The 26,686-nt window shown below is 32.2% G+C and overlaps 1 protein-coding gene across 3 annotated transcripts in view; it reads right to left on the bottom strand.

The window, feature by feature from the left end:
• LOC143076153 (DNA replication ATP-dependent helicase/nuclease DNA2-like) overlaps positions 1-26,686 on the bottom strand; it is a 197,584-nt gene that overhangs the window by 11,469 nt on the left and 159,429 nt on the right. For 2 of the 3 annotated variants that reach the window (XM_076251829.1, XM_076251830.1), the window contains 4 exons: positions 18,784-18,870; positions 15,336-15,510; positions 7,585-7,677; positions 5,973-6,161 (listed from right to left, as the gene is read on the bottom strand). In XM_076251829.1, coding sequence (XP_076107944.1) covers positions 5,973-6,161; positions 7,585-7,677; positions 15,336-15,510; positions 18,784-18,870 — 544 coding nt within the window. Of the gene's footprint in view, positions 1-5,972; positions 6,162-7,584; positions 7,678-15,335; positions 15,511-18,783; positions 18,871-26,686 lie in introns of those variants that run through there. The other variant, XM_076251831.1, reaches the window with a different exon arrangement.

Here is a 26,686-nt window from a genome sequence, read left to right as displayed (position 1 = left end):
TACAGATTATTGTAACAGAAATGTAATGTTCTTGGTTGATAAACACATGACAATCCAAGGATATTTCAAAAAGTCGTATCGTTTCACCAAAATCTTTGTTTGTTTTTCTTTTTTCCACACACAAAATGAATGTATAAAGGGAAATAACTCCTATGGTATGGTAAATGAGGTACCTTTTGGGATTTTTAAAAACAAATACCGTCAATCTACTTGTATAGTTTAATTGAACTGTCGGCGGCAGGGACGTTCCTTAACCCCGATTCCCATCCCTTCCATCATTACTCCGGGCACCTCAAACCCCGTTTCCTCGGACCTCCCCCTTTTTCAATTTGCCCGTTGAACATTTCGCTAATTCTCCATGCACCAATCCCGCCCCTTTTATAATATTATTCTTTTTTGTTCACTTGCTTGGCCACATAATTTACTGGTACAGTAAGGGTCATAAAGGTTATAAAAATCATCATACCCGAGAACATATACCTGTAATTCAGTGGTTGTCGTTTGTTTATTATTGATGCGCAAATATCAGAAACACAGTTTTGGCAGTATTTGGCCATAGCTTTATTACAAACTACAAAATTATAAACACATATAACTAGATAAACAGTTAAGATATATATATAGCAAACAGATAGATAATTAAATGAACGTAGTCACCTTTCATATTGGCAGACTACAAAAGATAACTAGATAAGGCCAACCTTAAAAATATGTTTGTTTGCAGTTTTCCGACTGTACCTTCAGACTGAAGGGTCGGTAGGTAGGAAAAATATTTTATTTTATCAGCCAAAATACAGTTTAAACAAGCAGTTACACTAAACCAAGTTTCTTGTGAAGAAAAAAAAACATTTTAAAACAACAAACACTGGACATGCTGAAAACCAACATCAAATGAACAGGTATTTTCAGATAAAAAACTTTTTAACCAAAACTGAAACTTTAACATAGTGTCATTATCCAATTTATGACATAAAATATGGTATAATTATTAAATACTGGAACACTTATAAACAAGGAATGTCATTATGACTAGAACTGTTTTAAAGAAATATATTCAGACATGTATGCTTCTTGACTAGAATGTTTTCATGAGTAGAGTATTTTCATCGGAAAAATGTAGATATTAAAGATTTATAAGACAATGTATTAAAGAGTGTATTTTTAATAGAAAAAAAATAACCATTGAATCTTCCTCAATTGAAAAAAAGGCAACTTGAAAAAAAAGTATTAAGACATTCGACTGTTTTCATATTTCTAACAATATATGTGATAAGGTTATATTTTTGCCAGGCTTTAATGAAAACCAAAGAAATCTAAAGTTTGGGGTGAAATCCATAGCAACCCATTAAAAGTAAATGGTCTGTACTGAAATGTTTTTAATGCATACAAAAAATTGGCAGCATAGCTTCTAAGGACATGTTTTAATTGAATTCACACAGGCCACACAGTTTGGGTATATTTAATATTGTAAGAAAGAGAGTAATTGCAATGAGTGGGGCAGCCCCCCTTATCCTAAAGGAGCATACTCATTGCAATCGAAGATAGATTTAATATAGAGAGAGTATATTTATTTTTCAAGCTAACCATTCATTTTCTCTACATCTTTGTGTAGTTAGGGTTGCTTCTTATTGATTTGGCATGATCTATATCCATTAACATTTCAAATGAGCCCATTTCTCCGTACAGGCGTGTTTACAGATATCCATGAAGATTTAAGTCACGGAGGAGTGGTTTCATCTTTGTCGTCTTCACAACGATTTGTAGAAAATATGCCATACTTCAAGCTGCTGTCGAATTATTTAACCACTGAAATTGGTTCCATAAAGTCAGGCTCCACAGATTCTGTACCCGATTTGTTTGAGACAGAATGGTTATCGTGTCAGTTATGAATATCCGCTGCATCATCGTCAATGATATCATCACACATTATTACATGTGCCTGAATCTGTATAAACAGTTTACTAATAAACTTTTTTGTTTGTTATTTGTCTTAAAATTGACACGAGACGACAGCGTAAAGTACTCCTCCGTGACTTCATGGATACCTGTAAACAATTTCCATATGCTTTATCATTAAATGGTCACATGAACGCTTGATTGGAAGCTAAGAAAAACCGAACTTGAAATGCGTAATTGACCCAGACTTTAAATCATTTCCGGAAAGGACCCAAAGTTCCGGATCGCGTCAATAGAAGTATTAAAAAAAATTTCTTCAAATTTAAAGCAATAAAATTTTCACAGTCGGGAGGATTTTCAAGGGTCGGTCGGTAAACTGCAAACAAACAATATTTTAATTTAAGCCTAACTAACTAGATAGATAACTAAATATTTACAATAAATGAAGCATCCAATAAAATAAAATAAAATGAATCCTGGGATACAGAGATTCATTATTTTTTGTGTGGTGGGTCCTGGGATACAGAGACCCCCAATATCAAATGTTTTGGATGCTAATTGAAATATGCGACAAAATGACGCATATCTAAAGTAAACGCAGCGAAATGTCTCTAAAATACTTAGTCTTGAAACAGAACACACACATAAAGTTAAGATGGTAAACTTCAACCAGCAAAATACGGACTTGAGATAAGTACACTGGATACCAAACTGATACGCTCCATATACAGTTGACTGCTTAGTAGACGTCCCGAACCATTTATTGTAACAGGAACATTCTGAAAAAATACATCAACACACAGCAAAAATTGTCCAAATATATTATAAACATATAGCGGTGGGTGGGTGGGTTTTTAAAATCCTCAAAATAAATATACGTCTGCTATTGTTGAATGTAGCTATTGAAAAGATTGCATTCGCAGTCATACTGCGCGTGATCAATCGGATAAGTGATAACCCACATTAGACAAAAAGTAGCACGGTCAATGACACACATTGCTTACACTAATAACCGAATTTATGCTGAATCATAAATTCTATTATTATTGATGCGCAAATATCAGAAACACAGTTTTGGCAGTATTTGGCCACAGCTTTATTACAAACTACAAAATTATAAACACATATAACTAGATAAACAGTTAAGATATATATATAGCAAACAGATAGATAATTAAATGAACGTAGTCACCTTTCATATTGGCAGACTACAAAAGATAACTAGATAACTAACTAGATAGATAACTAAATATTTACAATAAATGAAGCATCCAATAAAATAAAATAAAATGAATCCTGGGATACAGAGATTCATTATTTTTTGTGTGGTGGGTCCTGGGATACAGAGACCCCCAATATCAAATGTTTTGGATGCTAATTGAAATATGCGACAAAATGACGCATATCTAAAGTAAACGCAGCGAAATGTGCCAAATTGACCAAGGCAGTCATAAATGACTGACGGGTCAACCGCCATTCCAAGCGGATAGAGCTGCGTAAAAGCTGTGGACCAAATACAATAATTATATAAGATATAAAAGAGCTATACATATCTAATAAAAACTGAATTCAAATGAATATCTTAAAAGTTCATGATTTACATTCGGGAAAAGTGTGTGGTGAGTAGACAAGGAAAGCCTCTAAAGCGCCTTGAATTGTATTTATAAAAATGTAATTACCAATATCAGTCAGATGTACACCATCTTGACATATAAATGTAGAATTAGGAGATATATCTGGGTATCGTATGTAATGTCCCCCGTGGCAAATGATATAACTTGCTAGAGAGCTGTTTATTCGCTGCCTGGATCTATCCATTGCATCAATATTTTTCTTTTTTCCACACACAAAATGAATGTATAAAGGGAAATAACTCCTATGGTATGGTAAATGAGGTACCTTTTGGGATTTTTAAAAACAAATACCGTCAATCTACTTGTATAGTTTAATTGAACTGTCGGCGGCAGGGACGTTCCTTAACCCCGATTCCCATCCCTTCCATCATTACTCCGGGCACCTCAAACCCCGTTTCCTCGGACCTCCCCCTTTTTCAATTTGCCCGTTGAACATTTCGCTAATTCTCCATGCACCAATCCCGCCCCTTTTATAATATTATTCTTTTTTGTTCACTTGCTTGGCCACATAATTTACTGGTACAGTAAGGGTCATAAAGGTTATAAAAATCATCATACCCGAGAACATATACCTGTAATTCAGTGGTTGTCGTTTGTTTATGTGCTACATATTTGTTTTTCGTTCAATTTTTTACATAAATAAGGCTCGCGTTAGTTTTTTCGTTTGAATTGTTTTACATTGTCTTATCGGGGCCTTTTATAGCTGACTATGAGGTATGGGCTTTGCTAATTGTTGAAGGCCGTTAGGTGACCTATAGTTGTTAATGTTTGTGTCATTTTGGTCTTTTGTGGATAGTTGCATGTCTCATTGGCAATCATAACACATCTTTTTTTTATACCCCCTATTTTTTCCTGTCTTGGAACTTTGGTAGTCGGTTCCTTAATAGCATTATGCATGATTATTTGATTGCTAGAAATTTAAGTTCGGAAATTTATAACCCCAACCCCCAATCAAAAGGTCCGTGTTTTAGTAATGTCATACCCTTAATGTGGGAGTAATTGTCTCTTTGGAAACCCCTTTATGGGGCCGCTGCATCATGACGCGCACTGTGCTGGCGTGTAATAGTGTGTACTGTGTGCTTATTACACAGGAAGGCCGAACTTCGTCTGCATGATTAGAGATGGTGGGAAACTGTCGAAAAAAGTACATTTCAAGGAGTTTCAGGGGAGTTTTCTGAAACCTAACCATATCCTAGATACTTTTAGCTTTGATTTCACAATTTTGTTAAATCTGAAAGTAGCTTTGGGTTCGCTTAGGACATTATGCAACCTTGTCAGAGGCACAGAGCACGGATATCATCATGCATAAACATGATCAAGGTAGGCATTTATGTTTTTTTTTTATTCAAATACGATTTCATTTCATATACTCTTTAGGGCATACACGGTTTACCTTCAAGGTTTATTGTGACCACCGAAGACTCGCTTCCTTTTAAACCAACAAAGCTTGAACAATCCTTCATTTCCACAATAGTATCGGTCTCACTTGTCAAGGCTTTGGGAGCAGGGCCACCGCCAGTTTGGGCTCTATATTTCATACTTTCCGCATACTTCTTTTTTGCTTTTGTTTGTAAGTTTTGCCATTTTGATTTGACTTCTTTATCTGAACGAGAATGCAAACCAAGAGCATTTATTTTGGACGAAATGTCTTTCCAAATGCCGTTTTTCTTGGAAATAGTAATTGAATTAGTCAATTTGCTCCGTAAAACAGTAATATTGTCATTGACCAACTGTTGCAGCATGGTTATCTCCGCTGAATCCCAGTTTGGAGATCTTATTTTCTTATCAGCGTCGTCTGGAAACTCGGCCATTTTGTTCTTGATAAAAGTCGCTAAAATGCACGTGAAGGAATGAATGTTGGGAAATTGGAAATTAAACATGGTTTAAGTACGAATTATCATTTTAATTTACATTTAGTTAAACGTGGGACTAATTACGCTTTGTGCAACGGTTTTTAAAGTCTTCTTTAACTAATTGGGAATTCTAATTTTAAGTACTGGTTAACTTTAAATCAGGTTTAAAGTTAAAAGACCTTTGTGCAACCCAGTCCTGATTTCTTAGAGATACTTTACAGCTTTATTGTCTGTTGACCTGATATCTTACAGATACTTTACAGCTTTATTGTCTGTTGACTTGATATCTTACAGATAGTTTACAGCTTTATTGTCTGTTGACCTGCTCTTACAGATACTTTACAGCTATATTGTCTGTTGACCTGATATCTTACAGATAGTTTACAGCTTTATTGTCTGTTGACCTGATATCTTAGAGATACTTTACAGCTTTATTTTCTGTTGACCTGATATCTTACAGATGCTTTACAGATTTATTGTCTGTTGACCTGATATCTAAGCTTAAAGTAGAAGGTGCATTTTTCTTAATGCCTTAAATAGGTTATGGCTACTATAAAACCAATTAGATGAATACAGACATTATTCATACCTTAAAGTTTTCAGATAATTTCTCCTTATAACTTCTTGTAAATGATATAATCACAAGTTCTTTATCCCTTCCCTGATACTGATCTACCGTATTAACCTCTACAGCACAGTTAGATAAACTATCATGAATCACTCTCACTTGATGTCTGTAAGGGGCAATTACACCAATATCTTCAGACAGCAATCCTCCCTGAATGTAAACAAAACACAAATTGAAATCAAATCTTAAATCTAGAACTTCTTATATTAAATCTAGGACTTCTTAATGGACTGGCGAACCCAATGATATTTTCTATAGATTCATTTGATAGGTGCCAGTCCATTTAAACTTTTGTCCAAAATTTTAGTATAGAGTTTCCCTTCAGAAATTGAAATGTCTAAATCTAGAAATGGACAACTACTGCTGTTTATGTTAGAGTTAGTCAAGTAAGTTCCTTTAGGTAAATTTCAGTACAGGTAGTATATTTAGACGACTCTGGATTATTTAACAAAAAAAATATCGAGATAATGGTAGGTATTGTTGAATGTATCAACCAAATGTAACAATCACATGTCTTTACTGAGTTTGGTCATAAAATGAGATTCATAACAATACAGTGATAAATCTGCTATTTATGGGGGCTCGCAGGTATAAATCAAATTATTTTTTTTAATATAGGATTTTGCTATATTTTTTTTATAAATGAACTTTACCATGTACTTAATAGAAAAATGAAATAAAAAAAATGGGGTCACCGTTCATTTTAGCTCACAATCTGCCTCCAAAAGAAGCATACATTTTTGTTAATGTCCTTTTTTTCTGTTGAACTAATAGGAGAAATAGAGGTAATATTGAAATAACAATAGAACTAAATTACAAAAATCGCATAAAATGGACAATTATTTAGTTTATGTATAGCTTATTTGAAAACAATAATAAAAAATATATGTCACCAATGAGTTAAAAAATATATTTCAATTTAAATGCAAAAAAATGGCAGTTTTGCACCAAAGGGAGATAATTTGGAGCTTTTTCAATGATATAAACATTTTAAAAGTCATCTGGGGCCAAATCGAAATCGACATTTTTGGTTGATTTTTGTCCCATATCATAAAGTAATAACTAATAGGGTATTGAGTAAAATTTGTAATGAAAAAACAAATGTTTATTTTTTTTCTGAAATTTTTGGTCATCATCTCATAAGGAACATTCATGCCATGTTTGGTTTCATTCCATTCAGTGGTTCTCTAAAAGAAGACATTTGTATGCATTTTCTATAGGGTCCTATGTTAAACTAAGTCCCCTGCAGATGGCCATCTCGAATGATGGAATGGCTATAAAGTAACAACACTTGGTCAGCACCTCATAAGGAACATTTAAGCCAGATTTGGTTCCATTCCATTCAGTGATTCTCTAGAAGAAGTTCAAAATGTAAAAGTTAACGACGACAACGGACACCAGACGCCAAGTGATGAGAATAGCTCACTTGGCCCTTTGGGCAAGGTGAGCTAAAAATTAAGAGAAACTCATTTCATATGATTTTAAATGTGAAAGCCCTATTAAATAAAGCACAATATACAGTATTGGATATGATTATAAGTTCAACAAGAAACTTTTGATGCTCAAGCCATACCTTAAGACATGTACTGACAAGTTTTTGTACAATTTTACTCTCGCCAAAATTAACAACCATACCAGAATTATCTTTAGACTCCCCTGCTTGCACCTGTAAAAATACATATTCATGAATCAAAAATTCTAAATCTTTTGTAAATTTTAAGTTTGAGAAATAGTTAAATATTGGAGGTCACTGGGTAAAATATTTTTTGGGGTCGCCAAAGGTTCCAAACACCTAAATCAAATAATTTCAATAACTAGCAGAGGACTAAACCTTGTGTTTTGATTTAAATGTTGAATACTTTAATTTTCTTTTTTATTCTCATGTACCTGCATTTACTCATTCTATTTTTAAAAATCCTCACTGTAAGGCCTCTGATAGACTGAGTGAGCGTAAAATCACTATTATCGATAGCCAATGACAAACAAGTTAATGGTAAAAGATTCAGTATTAATACCAACATATGTGTTGCAGTTGTCTACGCTGTTATGAAAATGATTCTTTCATTGATTACAATTCAGTATCTTAATGTAATATGTTGACAGTATTTATATTGTCTATGGTTTTAGGTAGTTGTGACATACTAATCGTAAACTATGTAAAAGTTTTAAAGGTTTAAAATAAAATAGACTATGAATACAGGAGCATGGCTTTACAACAGCGCATTACTTTTGCGTAAATTCATCCTACATTTGCATAAAAAAAAAGAGTTTTTGCACGACAAAACACATAACGTTAGTGCAAAATTTACCTGTTAAAAAGTTACTACATTTGTAGTCCAGTCAAACTAAGTTTGAACCTCAAACTAATTGCAACAGAAAACGTTTTAGATGTAATCTATAACATTAAGCCCCAAATATACACAGAAAAAAGTCCCAAACAAGAATGTGTCCCCAGTACACGGATGCCCCACTCGCACTATCATTTTCTATGTTCACTGGACCGTGAAATTGGGGTCAAAACTCTTATTTGGCATTAAAATTAGCAAGATCATATCATAAGGAACATGTGTACTAAGTCTCAAGTTGATTGGACTTCAACTTCATGAAAAACTACCTTGACCAAAAACTTTAACCTGAACGGACGCACAGATGAACAGACGAATGGACAGACGAACGAAGCCACAGACCAGAAAACATAATGCCCCTCTACTATCGTAGGTGGGGCATAATCAAAGAGCTGATAGCTCTGAGGTGGAAGAAGGTGAATAAAAGGTAACCTGAATTGCCACAAAAGCAGCCCAACTAACCCAGGCTGCTTTGTTCCATTATCGTTATGATGTATTTTTTTTTCTTCAAACAAGAAAAGGTCATAAGTACATGGATTTCCCATCCATACAATCATTTTCTATGTTCAGTGGACTGTGAAAATTAGGTAAAATCTTTAAATTGGCAGTAAAATTAAGAAGATCATATCATAAGGAACACATGTGCACTAAGTTTCAAGTTGATTGGATTTCAACTTCATCAAAAACTACCTTGACCATAAACTTTATAACCAGAAGCAGGACGAACGGACAGACCAGAAAACATAATGCCCATAAATGGAGCATAAAAATTGTAAGGCTTGTTACATACCCGCCAACTTTTGAAAGTTCCCATAGGGGTTTTTAGTGCACAACAACAATTTTAAGGTTACAATTTTAAGCGAAGTATTTTGCACAATCTGGATTGTCTAGAAAAAGTGTCATATTTGTATGATGAACTTCCATGCCTTTTTCTTAAGTCTGTTTGTATGATTCTAGTTATTAAATCGGTAGAAGAGATGAAGCTAGCAGATCAGGGTTTATTTTCTTGCGTAAGAATATTTAGATGCTTGTTGAAATTTCCAATTTTGAATTATGCACACAAAGATGGACCTTTAACAGGTTGGGAACAACACTCCAAATGAGGGGTAACCTTATTGGAAGAACATTACAACCCAATGTAAAACATGAGCACATTTTTATTCATATTATTTGATGAAACTTTCCCCCAAGAACTAAGCATCTATTAAGTACTAAATGGTCAAAATATGTCAAAAGAATATTCTGTTGTTTCTAAACTTATATCTTCTTTATTAATTTGACCCCTCATTTAGAAAAGTTGTTCCAAATATAAAAATTTTCCCACTTTTGAGTTTAATAAAAATCTTAAAAATGTTCTTTCTTTTATTTCAACAGTAAAATGACCCCTTGTTTTAGGAACAGTCCCTTATTTAAGGGACACCACTTATAATTTGGGGGGGGGGGTCCCAACCTGAATACAAAAATAAAATATGTTACAACCAGTATTATGTCAATAAATTAGTGAAAAAAAATACAATTTACTATCTTTATTATGTTTATGCAGAGACATATATACACATGTGTGAAAGGGCTGGAGGATTGATGGAGTGATTTTCATCAGTTACATCACCACGATGTTTGTGAGAAAAATTATCAGCTGATTATGTAGCTAATGATTAAATTTGTTTCCACTTGCAGTTTTTAAATCCTATATTTATTAAAATCAATCAAATGTCCTGCAATATTTATGTAAATTATTATCTTCCATCCATAGTTTGTCTTTACTTGTTTAGTAAACAAATTATTTACATTTTCACACAGGTAAACTAATTTGGCTATAAATAGATCAAAGCATGTCTCTAATCTAAAATCGTAATTGTTATAATTTTATTTTTTTAAATAATCAAATTTTTATTTATGAAAATAATCATGATTGATAAAATAGTATTGCATAAAGTTTACGCTTTCAGAGACTGTTTATGTTTAGGTCATGGTCCTAGAGGCCTTCACATATTTGTTAAGAAACCAATATGGCCGCCACACGTGATTACCTTTGCACATGTGAAAAAAATATTTCTGACAAAAGTCAGATTTCTCTTGTCAAAAGGGATTTATATTTATATTGCAATAAATTATTCAAAAGGAGGTACATTCAGTTTCAATTATATTTCTTATTCTATGAGCATTTAGAGTTTAATCAAATTCTCCCAACAGTAACGTACTGCTCTTGTCAACTGAGTCTTGAATAATTTTATAAATAGATTCAAACCATTTGAAGTAGAAAGGCATCTAATTCACATGAAAAGGAAAACAATGAATAAAGACACCAATTTAATAAGAAATAGATCCTTTTTATTTATTAAAAACAAAATCTTCTTGTCTGCAAGATTGCAAATTCGTAACTTCAAGGGCGAACTTGTAAACAGGGCGAGTTGTCCCAATACCAAATTCACGCATGCGTACTACAAATATCTACAGTAAAAACATCCGGTTACAAGTAAACAATAACGTTCATGGATTTCATGTGGATGAGATGAAATCTATTAATTTACATAAATAAAAAGGTTATATTTACGATAGTGATTGTTTTTCAATCCTAATTTACAAATTAAATGATTCAGATGCTTAATCATGTGTAAAAATCGGTGTCAGGAATCTTAAGTTGTTATGAAATTGTAATACACAGAAACGAATGCGGCATACGGAGGCTCAATGAGTTTAAAGTCGGTCCCATAGGTCTTCAGAAGACTTCACGTCTTCTTCCACCAAAAATCTAACTTGAGGAAAACTCAAATTTTGCATTTTTAATTTCTTATGGAAATTAACATTGGAAAGGGAGATAATTCAGTAAAAATTGGTCTATTTTTGTCAGTTTTTGGTTGATTTTCTTAAAATTTATGTGAAATATGATACTTTGATGGGGTTATAAGTTAAAATTTGACTATATTATAAAATGTTCTGCTCAAGAATGAACAAAACCAAAGTATTATTGGTTTTTAAAATTTTTTTTGCACATTTTCCATTAAGGGCATATCCAACAGTTTATTTCTGACGGTGAGAATTTTTTCCCTTTAAGATATTTCATTGTTCAATTGACAGAGAATCAAATTTTGCCAAAAAAAATATATGTTGTCGATTTCGTTTTTGCAAAAAATGCTGCTGAAAATTGAACATTTTTGCAATTTTGGAGTAAAAAACGTTTTTCAATTAAAAAAAATAAATATGATTTTCTAATCAGCATATACTTATATAATTGGGCTCAAATTAAAGCAAAATAATTCAAGATGGTAAGAAAAATATAACTTTACCATTTAAAGCATTAATTCATACTCAAATAAAGCCAAAAACGTTATGGTCGACCAAAACAACGGCAAGAAAAAAAACTTTGATTACCAAAACAAATCAGTAAGACATTAACTTGAAAATAAACGAAACGGCCGACAAAAGTTGAATATTATTATAAATTGTGGCCATTTTTTTCGTGTGTTTTTGCTTTTATTTACAATATATAAGTATATGAAATTGACACAGTAATTTTTTCACCTAAACGAGCCTGACTGTTGTGGTTTTATGCTTCAATATATGAGTTATTGCATATATACACAATGGAGATTGTTTTCTGTTCTACTGCCCTCTACATAGTTTGGTTGCATACAATGTAACCACTGATGTAGACTACTATATTATTATTGATTATTCAAACAAATGAATTAAAAGAGAAAGATGCGGAAAGAAATTCTAAAATTTTCGTTTAGAAATAAAATATAAAATAAAAATAAAATACCAAAACTACAATTATCAGTTGAGAACTAATGATTATGCATCACTATATGAAACTGATGAATTGATTGCTCCCGTGCTCCAGTGGCAAATATATCACGCATATTTACAACGAGGCGAAAGTGGATCTGAAGTTAAAGATTGATACATTATCAAGATATAAAGAGTTTGCTAGCGTTAAAACTTATGCCGTACTAGATAAAGTTGAATAATGATCAAAATCTTGAGTTAAGCTATTAGTATATATTACAATTTTTTCCTATTTCAATATTTTTTTATTACTGTGTCATCTTTTGTTTAAGAAATAATTCCTTTGTGTCATGCTCTATACTCATTTTAACATGGGTAGGCTTATATTTGTCGATATTTTACACTGAGCATGTTAGAGCATGACATGAAGGAATTATTTCGATTCTAATAGGACAAATACAGTATTATTGAGGGCCCTCATGGGGTTTTTGATTATGTGATTACTTGGCCGTTTTTTTAATGATTATTTGATTATTAAGCCAAATATTTCATGATTATTTGATTACCTAGGACTGTATTTTTAGTTTATGATTATTTGATTACTAAAGATAAGCAAATATTTAATGATTATGTGATTATATTGGCAAAAAAATTGTGATTATGTGATTACTAGGACCCCCCCATGAGGGGCCTCATTATTATAGGTCGAAGCGTACGAAAATACCGTAAAAATGTTTGGCTTTTCCCGTTTCCTCCCCGAGGAGTCTGTACATTACATTTCATATTTAATAAGTTTAAAAACTACGAGCAGGGTAAATATAAGTTGTTTTATAAAAATATATAATAAAAGTTTATGTTAGCTGCTTAAATGTATATATTTTAAAGGATAATGACGGAAATAACGTTAATATACACAGTAAGTTCGTGCGCATGTGTCAATAGATAAAGGCAGATGTGGTGTGAGTGCCAATGAGACAACTCTCCATCCAAATAACAATTTAAAAAAGTAAACCATACATATTTTGTGCTCATTAGAACACGGCTTTGTTTACAAAGCGTAATAAGGACGTCATATTGGAATTAACACTGTTTACCGGTTTAATGTCGTATTCATTTAAAGAGCTACTGTCACAGGCACTTGTCTCAGAAAAAAAATTTCCTATATACCTTAATATAACATTATATTAAGGTATATAGGAAAAAAAATTCTGAGACAAGTGCCTGTGGCTACTGTATATATTAGCACTTCAACGCAAAGCTAGATGTATGATAAATGATAGTTTACGCCGTATTTTATTTTTCTCAAGAAACCCTTTTTTTCATCTTTCTCAAGTAAAACCAAACTTTGAGTTTTCTATCCTGAATGACAAAATCTCGGAATTTTTTTTGCCGATTCCCGCCGTGCCCTTTCCTTTGAAGAAAGAAACCGCCCTTTCGAGACGGCCATTATGACGTCGTTAAAACACTGTGAAATTACGGGAAACAATAGACGACGGTTACGTTTGTTATTATCTCCCCTGAAACTGTTCGATATGCCCTTAAAGACATTGCAAATTTATGGCTTTGTGACCAATTTGAAAAAATAATATGAATATTTGGTATTGTTTATATCTGTAAACTATATTTGTTCAGCATCTACCTTGTTTAAAGAAAATTTATACTACAAAAAGAAGAATATATGCTTAATTGTTTTTAATTCAATTTGAGATTCTTTACCTTGGCATGTTGAAAAATCTAATAAATGGTCAACAAATGAATTATGAAATCTAGGTTGTTGCTTGATAAAAGATAAGAAAACACCTTTAGAGTTGTTTGTTATACTCTAAAGATGGCTAAAATATCAAGAATATCAAGAATCAATACATTTTGTTGAACCTGGGAACAGTATACCTAACGGGAAATGAATCTGATACGCTTTTCAGTGTAAAATTGAAAAAATCTCGGACTCCCCGAGACTTCCCGATATTTATGGATTTCGGTAGCGTTTGATTGAAAAAATATTGGAACTACTCAATAAATAAACCACATAACACTATAATCGTAATAAATACAAGTTTTATCATTTAGAAGATATTTTTTGTCATATAATATTACTACAATAAAAGTTTGATTTATTTGATGTGAAGTGTTTTATTATAGTTTGGGAATTTGTAAATCATTTTTTATTACCTTGTTTGCATTCTGCACAGTTCTGTGATGAACTGCTTGCGATTTTAACAAATTTGAAGTGACAGAATACAAGTTTGATACACTAGCATCACTATAAAACTAGCTTGAATGACATTTTATTGATATTATCTAAATATCAGAAATTTTTAGGATAATAGTAATGATTAAAACTTAAAAATCTTCTGTTGCAATCACTTCAAGTTTAGGGTCAAATGTATGCTAGATTGACTGGACTATTGTGCTGATTTAAACATTAATGTATGAAAAATAAATCTATAACATGTCTATATTATTTTCATTCATTTGTATATCATTCTATTCTACTATATTAATAATAGTGCAGTGCAAGTGCATGGTGGATACATCACTCTTCTGTAATAATTCGATTTTTCTAATAGAATGGATTTGAGTAGGCATTCGTATTTTCCCGCAAAAAATGTTAAATCAGGAGTTATTGTTCCTTAAGATTGCAAACGTTCTTGAAATATTCTTCTACATGCATGTGCATAGATATTAAGGATTTTTCACTTATATATACATACATATATCAAAACATTTTAATATTATCAATTTATCTTCTTTAAAAAGTATTTGATGAGTATTCATTGAAGAAAGATTTATAACAAGCGATAAGGAATGTTAGTTTACACTTGACAACGTCTACGTATTCATCATGTTTATAGATCTGTTAAAAACCCAAAACGAATATTACGTAATGGAAGTCTAGGCGATAGCAATACACCAGAATGTCCTCACGGTCATCCGCTGTAAAAAGTAGTAAAATGTTCATGCAGAAGGATATACTTAAGGGTATACAAAATGCCTTTAATTTGAGAGTTAAAGTCCCATTACTCTGGAATGAAAAATCAGAAAAATTTGAAATAAGAAAAAGTTACTTTATTATCTCAATAGTTGTGTCTACAATTTTCATATGACAACTGTTACATATCTAGAAATGTAAGTTAAAACTTTAAACACAATCTAGCTTATAGAAAATTTAACCGACTATCTGAATTTTATATCAAAGGTCTTTTACAAATTTAAATTTAATTCATTTTAAGACTGTAGAATATGCCTTTACCTCTGAAGTATCTATAAAGATGGTAGCTTTGTATGGGGTGTCCTTGAACACTTGATTTAACCAAATTTCTGGAATATGATCAGTGTCCATCTCTAATTGACCACTAGCTACTGCATCACAACCACACTGCAACAATCCATCATACACCAGAACATTACTCAGTGCCATGATCTGCCTAAAGACAATAAATATAAAGGATTAATAGACCACTTTCGAGTTTGTCAGGAAAAAAACTCCTCAATTATGCACCCCTTTATGATGTCATTTACCAGATAGAGGGTGTATATATATTCCTGCACTATTCACGTTCATCAAGTGTCTTACGGCCTAGCCACAATCAGATGTGCATTTTGTGTTTCACATGAAGTCAAAAATGAGTATCACCTCAGGGAAAAACTCTTTTGATATTTTGGTTCAAAAATGGTTTAAATTATGAAAAATTGCCATCGTTAGGCTAACACTGGAAGCATTTATATAATTAGATCCAGTTTTGGAAGAAATATTTAATATTTTTATTAAATAAATGGTGTTTAAAAACTGTATAATTTTCTTTAATGGTTGCCTTCAAGACATAATGTCACCAGTGTCAGATTTTTGGTCAATGACAAAGACAACAAAATATGTTTTGAATTATTGAATATCAAACATTTTAATTGAAAAAAAATTGACAAGAACATGTTTAACTCACAGTTATTTCAAACAACAGTAGCTTACTTTGATCATTAATCTTATCTGATAAAACTGTATCTAAACTTATCTATAGATAACAAAACTTCCAAAAAAAACCTTTCTTTTGGTGTATAGAACATTAAAATAACTTGATGCATATTCGTACAATAAACAATCAAACTTAGCAATACAATTTATATGTTTTGTCTACGGACAAGACATTGTATTCATATTTAATGAAATGAATTATTAAAACCTAATTTTGATATTGCTGAAAGTGTTCTCTTGAAGAAAAAAAACATACATTTTATCAGGTTTATCTATCAAATGATGCTTAACTTCGAGGAAAATGGAAAGAAATACATTTTGATAATGTCTACGGACAAGACATTTTATTAATATTCAATTAAATGCTTTCAAAGATGATTGTTAAAGTTAAGATTAAAAGTTACTAATTAAATTTTAAGTTGTGTTTTTTAAATTTTGGAAAATATAAAAATGTATCCACAGTTCTTTACATATCTCAATAATTTATTGATTAAGCCAAAATGAAGACACATTCTTTTAACTGAAATCCATATTTCTGACTGTTTAAAACAATCAAACTATTATTAAAACTCAATTTTGACATAGTTGAATGTGTTCTCTTGAAAAAATAACATACATTTTACCTATCAAATTATGCTGAACTCAAGGAAATTGGATACAAATATATTGTGGTGATGTCTACGGACAAGACAATTTCAGTTAAAAAAAAAATCTGTTAGAATTAAATGTGACTATATTTATGTTGAAAATACTGAGTTTTAATTTGAATGGATAACTTTCATCACCTATAAATAAGATTTAAGTTCCATAGCAGACATATAATTGAATTTAATACTTGTTATGTACAAGTGTCTTGTCCGTAGACACTTCCTCATCTGCTGTTAATACTGAAATGCAAAAGATAAAGTTAAAGAGAGGGAAATACTTTTTCTTCATTTGATTTAGTTAATCTTTTAAGGTATGCAGCAACTGGAATAAACAATATTGGAGTAAAATAAGGTATGCTTTTTATGACTGATAATCTGACACTTTTTAAAATCCACTCCTGTAAAGTAATTTTACAAAAATTGAGAACACTTAAATTACCATTTATTTATTAAAAATAAGATATTTCTAAGTTTAAACAACACATAGGACTTATTAAGACCCATGAAGCCAAGCAATATTGATAAAAAGACATGTCTACGGACAAGACATGTGTCTACGGACAAGACATTCTCACATATTTTTGAATTTTTTCCTCTATTAATAGATGGTAGAAAAAAATGTTAGTAGTGTTTTCATATCTACAAAAGAACAGGAACTTAGCAATGTAACATTAATGTAATTATGCTTCCAGTTTACTAGGGAATGCATGTCTACGGACAAGACATTTTTTCACTTTATTTGTATATTCAACTTTGATGGCATATATCTCCAGCTAGGGTACTGCAATTTTGATAAATGAGGTATTTTTTTATAATGTATATACTAAAAGAGAAAACAAAACACATAACAGCATAAATTTGATTTATTTTACTCTTTTATCACTACACTGAGCAAGCTAAAATCAAAAGTACAAAATTGCATAACAAGCGCATAGTATTCAACTTTTTATCATAACTTTGTAACCACTGAAGATTTTTTGTTGCAACAACCAGTAAAAGAAAGATGAATAAATTGTCTGTAACAGTGAACCAATAATGTAGTTCAAATTAAGATCACTTATTAACTATCAAATGATAAAAACAGCGAAATTTTAAATGAAACAACATAACGTGAAATTTTGCCAATTTTCAGCGTGTATTTTAGTGTTTTTTTTCAAAACGGTAACACCTATACATAATATTTGATATTCATTGTGAAGCCCTACATTCTCTTCTTCAGTTCAAAGATGTATTACTTATGTAAAGTTTATCTTCTTGTCTTTCCAAGCCTATAACATAGACCCAATATGAAATGCACATCTGATCTTGGCTAGGCCGTTAGTGATCATCATTGTGCAGGATAAACTAGAAATAATGTTTGTTCTGTAGGTATTTAATCATAATTCCCTAATAACAGCAGTGCTGATTGTTAATTATGAGAATTCAATTTGCCAAATAATTCATGCAATGTAGAATCAGTTTTCTAACCACTTGCTCAACATGGGAACAGAAGTCACACAGCCCCTATACACCTGAATGATGTTAACTAAAACCAAAGTTTTTGAAGGAAATGCATCGAACTCATAAGTTATCTATTGATTTTTATTACTTTTGTTTATGAGACTTCACACCAACAATACATTATCAAATTTGTTCGAGTTCTGTGAAACCCAGTGTCCTGCCTACTTTTGCTGTTAGTCTCAGGCTAAACAAATATGGGGAAAAAATTATACAAAAATTTCCTCTAAATACTATCTTGTGAATGTAAGAAGCTTCTGTTCAATTTTGGTAAAAATCCAGGATGATTTATGAATTTAACTGGAAGAAAAACATTTATAAGTAATATACCAAAACAGAGGAAATACATTTTTACAAAATATCCTTCTAGATAGTAGATACAAGCTTCTGTCCAAGTTTGGTACTAGCCATGACTAATATTGATGACTATACTGAGTTATATCAGGTTGCTTAAAATGCTTTACAAAATTTCCTTCTAGAAAATAGATACTAGCTTTTGATCATAAACAAGCTTCTGTCCAAGTTTGGTACTAGCTATAATATTGATGACTATATTGAGTTATATCAGTTTGCTTAAAATGCTTTACCTGTTCATTCTGTATTGCAGATTTAATTCACATGTACCTCCTACACCATCTAACTTGTCAAATAAACTCAAATCCATACCTAGACCCCTACAATAAAAATATTAAACTATATAGAAGAAGAAGAAGAATTGTTTATTATAGTGCAACCTGAATATAAAGTCTATCATTACATTAAATACATAATATAAAACTTCAGCCAGCCAAATAGGCTAATGCTGCATATATATATGGCTTTTCTAATTGTTTCAAATCAAGAAATACTTGCCATTGGTAACTATTAACCTGTCCAATACTACATGTATAGACAATATTTCACCAAATATTCCATTGCATATAAGAAAATAACCATACTTGGAAGTTAACCAATCAAATTTTCACAACATTTTTACCGGTGTTAAAGCTTTAGTAACCTTGAAACCTCAACTTTCAAAAATATTATTTAGAAACATCAAATAAAATAGATGGGGAACAGTCCATGGGACACAGATGATGCCCCTGCTTGCATATCATATAAAGTTATAAAGGGACATAACTAAAGAAAGGTAAAAGTGATGCTACCAAAATTTGAACATGATCTGTGCATTGTGCATAAGTTTCAAAACATTTGGTTGAGGCAAACTAAAGTTAGAGAACAGAAACTAATCTTTCAGCAATATTTCTATTTGTTAGGAGGCTTTACTCTAAAAACAAATGGTGAAACACCCAAGATTTATAAGTTTATGAGCAAGAATATTTGTTTACTGCAATGAAATGCAGGATTCATTTCATACAACTGTCAAATTCAATTCTACCTTTTTCAATATGCAACCAGAAGTGACATACTATGATCTTGTGGTATTACACCTTAAACGAAATACCCAAAGGATGATTAAGGCCGAGCTAGGTTTAATTTGGCCCAAAAGATGATAAATTGACTTTAAAGAGCAAGAACTTTCTTAGGGGTAAATTATCAATTTTGGTCATGCTTACTTGATCTTACTTTTAAAAGTTACTTTGCTGAACATTATTGCTGTTTACAGTTAATCTCTATCTATAATGATATTCAAGATAACAAAAAAAGAAAAATTTCCAAAAAATTTACAAATCAGGGGTAGCAACCCAACAACAGGATGCATTTGTCTGAAAATTTCAGGGCAGAGAGATTGTAACCTGATGAACATTTTTACCAATGTCAGTTTTGTTCTAAATGCTTATGTTTAAGAGATATATGCCAAAAATTGTATTTTCCCCATGTTCTATTTTAAGCCATGGCAGCCATGTAGGATGATGGGAGGAGTCTGACATAATTTAACTAAATACCTTCCCTAAGGATGATTTAAGCAAAGTTTGGTTTTAGTTGGCCCAGTAGTTTCAAAGGTAATTTTTATTCAAGATAACTGAAAACTGCAAATTTCCTTAAAATTACAAATTAAGGGGCAGCAACCAAACAACAGGATGTCTGATGCGTCTGAAAATTTCAGGGCAGATTCATCTTGACATAATATACTATGTTTTTTACCCCATATCATATTTGCTGTAAATACTTAGGTTTCAGAGATATAAGCCAAAGTTAGAGAAAGGAAATGACAGATTAAGCATTTTTTCTAATTATAAAGGGGTATAACTCAAGAGCTGTAAAAAGCTTTTAAAGCAAGTTCCGCTACCAAATTTCAAACACAATCTGTTTTTCGTGATAACAATCAGTGTGTAAAAGTTTTATAACAATTCACCTATCGCCCATATTGGGTTATGCTACGCCCATTTATGCTAATTAGCTATTGCCACGGAGACTCTGACAAACAAAGCGGAAAAGATGGCGACCGCCAAGCCTTAAAGTGCGGCAAGTTTGTCTGATCTGCCAAACAATTTCCAGTTGGGGTATCTTAATTGAGAAATTTCTTTGAAATGCAAGCAGACTGGTTTCAAATATTTCAGCGAGGGATACATTCATAATGTGAAAATGTTGAAACAAGTCGTTGAGCAGACAGTAAACATCTCCGCGAAATGTCACAGAAGTCAACGAAAGAACGAGATCCCCCACAGTGTTGAGATTGATGTTAATGGAAGACAAATAGAACTTTCAAACTGTTCATGCACTGCAGGGTACATTTATTTCAATCATGAATTTTATTTGCATGTCGATTCAGCTGTAATCATGTTCCTTTCAACCTTAAAAGGTGATGCCCCCTTTTTTACTTCATGGCTATGACCACATCTTCTGTCTGTAACTCTGTTCAGTTGTTGGTTGTATATTATATTTTGAAACTATCAGGTATCTGACATTATAAAAATATTCTGTCAAGTCTCTTTTTTCCACAAAGAGGTATGTTCCTTTAGGATAAGAGGAACTGTCCCACTTCTTTGTGATTTTTAAGAAACAGTGCCATACAAAAAAAATTGCTTATTTATGCATGACAATGGTTTTGTCTATTGAAAAGGAAATACCATTTGATTTTTTAGGGGTGGGGTTGGGTATGTGGCTAGCTTTTCAATTCCTTTAGAGCTCCCCTTTTCTGTATTAATTTATACAGAGGCCAAAACCAAGTTATATGCATGTTTCCTGTTACTTCTTTGAAAAATATAGGGCAGGGAAGGATTTACCCCCCCCACTCCATCTTTTTTGGTTTTACATTGAGTCCATCGTGTCTATGGGAGAGACATTTTGACTTTAACCTTGTGGAATGCCTCTTGAAAAATGAAAATAACCTTTAGGGTAGGTACAATGTAAGCCATTTTGAGCTTACAAAATAGGGAGGGTAGAGTAATAGGACGCCTGCCTACAACGTCGTAGGAAGGCGTCCCAGAAAAAAATGAAAATAGCCTTGCCAGACGTCATAATTATTTGTACTAGAAACGCACATTTTATTTTATTTCACCATTTTTTGGCATGCCCAGCCTGCCATTTGCTTTATCAAAACTCCTGTGCTACCTTATTTACAATTTTCATCCTATCCCCCATGATTATTATTTATTTTGGGGTATTTTTTTTATATTTTCATAATCTATTATATAATTATGAGTAGGAATTCAGGAAAGAATTAATTCAGTTTTAATCTATGATAAAACATGTTCGAAAGTTTATTATAATGAGACATTTGTGAATTTATGTTTATTTTAATTTCCAAATGTATGTTCATAATCTGGTGTAAGATGGAAACGATGCACTAAGACATATAATATGTATATTTTTATTCAAGATCTTCACATGCCATATATCATAATGATGTAGGCTCAATATACTTCCTGTCAGTGTTATATATCTATGGATCCCCTTTGGACAGGTTCAAACGGATTTATAACAATTTATGAGATTATGGTTTGGTGTCCAGATTTCAAAATTTTGAACCTAATTTTGTTTTTGTTTGGGGGGGGGGGACTGTTGAGGGTACATGCATGTGGACCCATATACCCTTGTGAAGGCAAACAATCAAATTGTAGGATTAACCAAGATAATCCACTCAATTATGTTATATATATATATATATATATATATATATATATATATATATCCCCTTAAATATACATAATATATTGGTATATAAATATTTGAATAAGAAAAAAAGAAAATAATTATAAGAAAAAAAGAATAAAAGAGAAAAAAAGAAAAGAAATAAAGGAAAAGAAAACTGTAGTGGTAGCCTTTTAAATGCCACCTGATGAGTACCCTTGGCAGGGACGAAACAGTTTTTATCTTTTACTTTAATATTATGTACTAATGTATCAATTTAAATCACTGTTTTGTAGCGATTTTAGTTTGACTGTATAATTTATTATTATGCAAGATGTCTTTCTTTTTAATACATTTGGGGTTACATTTCTACAGGGCACCGCCCGGTATTTTATGTATTTGAACGGTATCTATATTATTTAAATTCACCGCCCATTAACCTAAGAACCGCCCGGTACCCCCATCTTTGAAACTGTCAGGGTACCGCCCGGTAGCCAATCTTTAGAACTGCTGAGGTACCGTCCGGTATCTTTAGAACCGCTCGGTACCCATCTTTGGGACCGTCGGGGTACCGCCTGTAATTATGTATATAAGGGGATGCGAGAGAGATCAGAGTGGAAGAGAAGAGGAAGAGATAGAATTGAGATTGTTAGTTAGAAGTGTTGAGAGTAATATTGTTTTAGTGAATTAGGATTATTGTTCAACTGTTTTATTATGTCAAACTGATATACATTTAACCGATTACATAGTGATTTGATTTGAAACTTTGTGTTGTGGTTTGTTTTCTTTGTGCCATTTGAATATGGATTTTATGTAATTTACGCTACCAAAATAACACATCGACAAACACGAATCCATACAAAAACGACAACGCTACAAATGGTGGCAGCGGTGGGATAGCCATACACTGCAAAGTTTTATAGATTCGTAATGAGGATAATTGTTGGAATATCAGTGAGACTTAAACTATTTGGATACATGTTAGAATTTTTAGTACAAGCTGTGTTTTATTATTAATGGAGATGGATCGAAATAGAACTGACTATAATATTTATCCAATGGATTTTACGAACGTTGGAGAAGAGCAGACTGTTTCTGGAGAACAAAACTTTAGAAACAGAAGTCCGTATGCACTAGGATTATTTTCACCATCTCAAGAATTCCAAGGGGTACCTGATTCCATTTCAAGGACACCGGGAGATTCCAGAACCGCACACCGGACGGTCCCCGGAACCCCATTGTCGACGGTGCCGACAGCTAACATGTGGGGTGGTTTCGACGGTAGCAGTAATTGGAAGAATGAATCTTTTATTTCGAGCACACCAATGTTTGATATGAACCAGAGACAACAAAATGCTAATACAGCCGGAATTGATCATAAATGGAAGAAATTTGTTCTAAGATGGATTTGGTTTATCTTAAGTTTGATACTTGTGATCAGATTCTTTTCCGTAACATTTCCATTTCATGACATTGTTTGTTGGCTGAAGCAAAATGTTATATTATTGGTGGTTACTCTACTAATAACATTTCTAGTTTCGGTAATTGTGAAGTTATTCATAAATGAAACCACAAAACGTCTGGAACACTTTGATAACCAAAATGAGTACAGAAGAAGACCAACAGATTCCGTGCGTAAGCAATTGAACTTTGATCAGAACATTCCACATAGTCGAGACAATGCAAGGAATGTACCGATGAACTCATCATCATCTCTGCAAGTTAACCGATCCGAAGTTCAGGTAAAGCGGACATTTAGTGGCAGTAACGATGATGTGTTAGGAGACTTTCTACGTTACTTTGAAAACATTGCGACACTAAATGCGTGGAATGAAGAGAGAAAAGGGTTAGTGTTCTTTACAACCTTGCGAGGACAGGCAGAAACATTTGTGCACGGATTGCCTTTAGATATCCAAATGAGATGGAAGAGTTTAATAGATAAGATAGAGTTACGTTTTGGACATTCAAACATGAAAGAAAGTTATCTTGCAGAGGCAAAACTAAGGAGAAGGAAACCTGGTGAATCGTTTAGAGATTTGGGGCAATCTATTGAAGATTTGTACAGGCGTGCATACCCATCTCATCCAGAACTTGTCCAAGAAAATAGTATCAGATCGTTTCTTGACGCTTGAGGTGAGTCAGAGGAGTTCCACATGTTTATATGGCGAACTAAGCCTAAGACACTCCAAGACGCTGTTTCATGTGCTATGCAAGAAGAATGTATTCGAATGAATGAAGGAAATGTGAACAAGGTTAACAGGAGAAATAATGTATATGCAGTGGTAAAAGGGAGTGATGTTCATGAACTGAATTCAAAGAAGAACAATTATTCAGACAGTCCTATGAACAACCAAAAATTGTGGAAAAAGAGGACACACTAGAGAGTACTGATGGAGTAAGACACATTCAAACAATCAGACCATTTCAAATCAGACAGTACATGAGGAAGACACCGCCCAGATTAGCGGTCATGTAGTTAAGGTGTGATTGAGCCCCTGTATATAGCAACACCCAAGTTACACCGTATGGTGGTGCGCCTGACAGAGGCGGAACTTACAGATTAGGGGGTTACACTAAAGACCTGAAAGTGGACCTGAAAAGACCTGAAAAGACCTGAAAATATACAACTAAAATTATTCAAATTGCAATAGCTTTTTTATTATTGGATGGAATTTCTTCAAGTTAGAATTTTATTAATTGTAAATATTCATATTTCATTAAAATTTAAATGTTTTAAATTAAAAACAATTTTTTGATGCCAAAAGTTGGACCTGAACGGAGAAATGAAAAGACCTGAAGGGACCTGAAAATCTATGTCGGACTAATTCTAACTACTATAACTTTTTTCATATTCAATGGATATCTTTCAACTTTAGATTTTGTGAAACTAAAAGTTAGTTATAATGATAAAATTAAAAAAAAATATGTGAAAAATATTGTTGGGGTGTCAAAACTCGGAACTGAACGGAAAATAAAAAATCTGAATGAGCCTAAAATTCCACATTTTTTTAAAACGAAAATAATAAACATAGACGAAAAATATGGTTCTTATTAGACTAATGATCCAATTATCAGCGAATATCAATACAAGGTGTGAATTACAACCGGCACACGTTCATGTAATTAAAACATTCCAATCGACGAACTCTTTAAATTACATATGGTTTATGGGGAAGCAATACTAATACTTTCATTTTATAAATAAAACAGTTTACGACCTGCTTTAATATATATTAATGTAGTTTAAGCAAGCTGTATTAGTTTGGATAATTTCAACGGACAATATTCCTTTTTTTTCTTTAGGTTCAGGATTCATCAATAACAAAATAACAATGTACTTTGTTTTCAAATATGTTCCTGTATAAATATAAAGTCATTCGTTCTCTTCATTAGACTTTTGTCTAAAATAGAAACAAATAGGAAAACAATGTTTTGCGAGTTTAAATACAACTACCCCTATAATCCATTCATGTCTTTTATTTCACCGACAAGGTCCGAATTTCATAACTCAACCATTATAGTTTCGATGAAATTCTTTATAATTTCAATGATATATTATACCTTTCCTATAACAAAATTCATATTTCAAGGAGAATGATTGAAAACAGTTAAAGATATTGAATAAATCTGACCGCAGTCTTTTCAAGCAAATTTATGCCATTTTGGTTACTTAATTTTCCGTTCAGTTTCGAGTTTTTATACCGAAATGGTATTTTTCATATATATTTTTTTTAATTTTATCATTATAAATAACTTTTAGTTTCACAAAATCTGAAGCTGAAAGATATCCATTGAATATGAAAAAAGTTATTGTAGTTAGAATTAGTCCGACATAGATTTCCAGGTCTCTTCAGGTCTTTTCATTTCTCCGTTCAGGTCCAATTTTTGGCATCAAAAAATTGTTTTTAATTTAAAACATTTAAATTTTAATGAATTATGACTATTTACATTTAATAAAATTCCAACTTGAAGAAATTCCATCCAATAATAAAAAAGCTATTGCAATTTGAATAATTTTAGTCGTATATTTTCAGGTCTTTTCAGGTCTTTTCAAGTCCACTTTCAGGTCTTTAGTGTAACCCCAGATTAGGTAACAGGTAACAGGTGGTACCTTCCAGCAGTTAAACAACAACCGGTCGGAGCAATAGGCCACGAAAACTTAACACTTGCAATGAACCGTGAAAATGAGGTCACGGTCAAATAAAACCTGCGCGACTGACATAAAGATCATAAAATATTTCCATACACCAAATATAGATGACCTATGGCATATAGTATTAGATAAAAAGACCAAAACTCAAAAACTTAACTTTGACCACTGAACCATGAAAATGAGGTCAAGGTCACATGACATCTGCCCGCTAGATAGGTACACCTTACAATCATTCCATACAACAAATATAGTAGACCTATTGCATATAGTATGAGAAAAACAGACCAAAACACAAAAATTTAACTATAACCACTGAACCATGA

This window comes from Mytilus galloprovincialis, chromosome 5, assembly GCF_965363235.1.
Source record: "Mytilus galloprovincialis chromosome 5, xbMytGall1.hap1.1, whole genome shotgun sequence".
NCBI classification, from domain to species: domain Eukaryota; kingdom Metazoa; phylum Mollusca; class Bivalvia; order Mytilida; family Mytilidae; genus Mytilus; species Mytilus galloprovincialis.
Note: the sequence above shows the minus strand (reverse complement) of the source record. Positions and strands in the feature narration are given on the sequence as shown.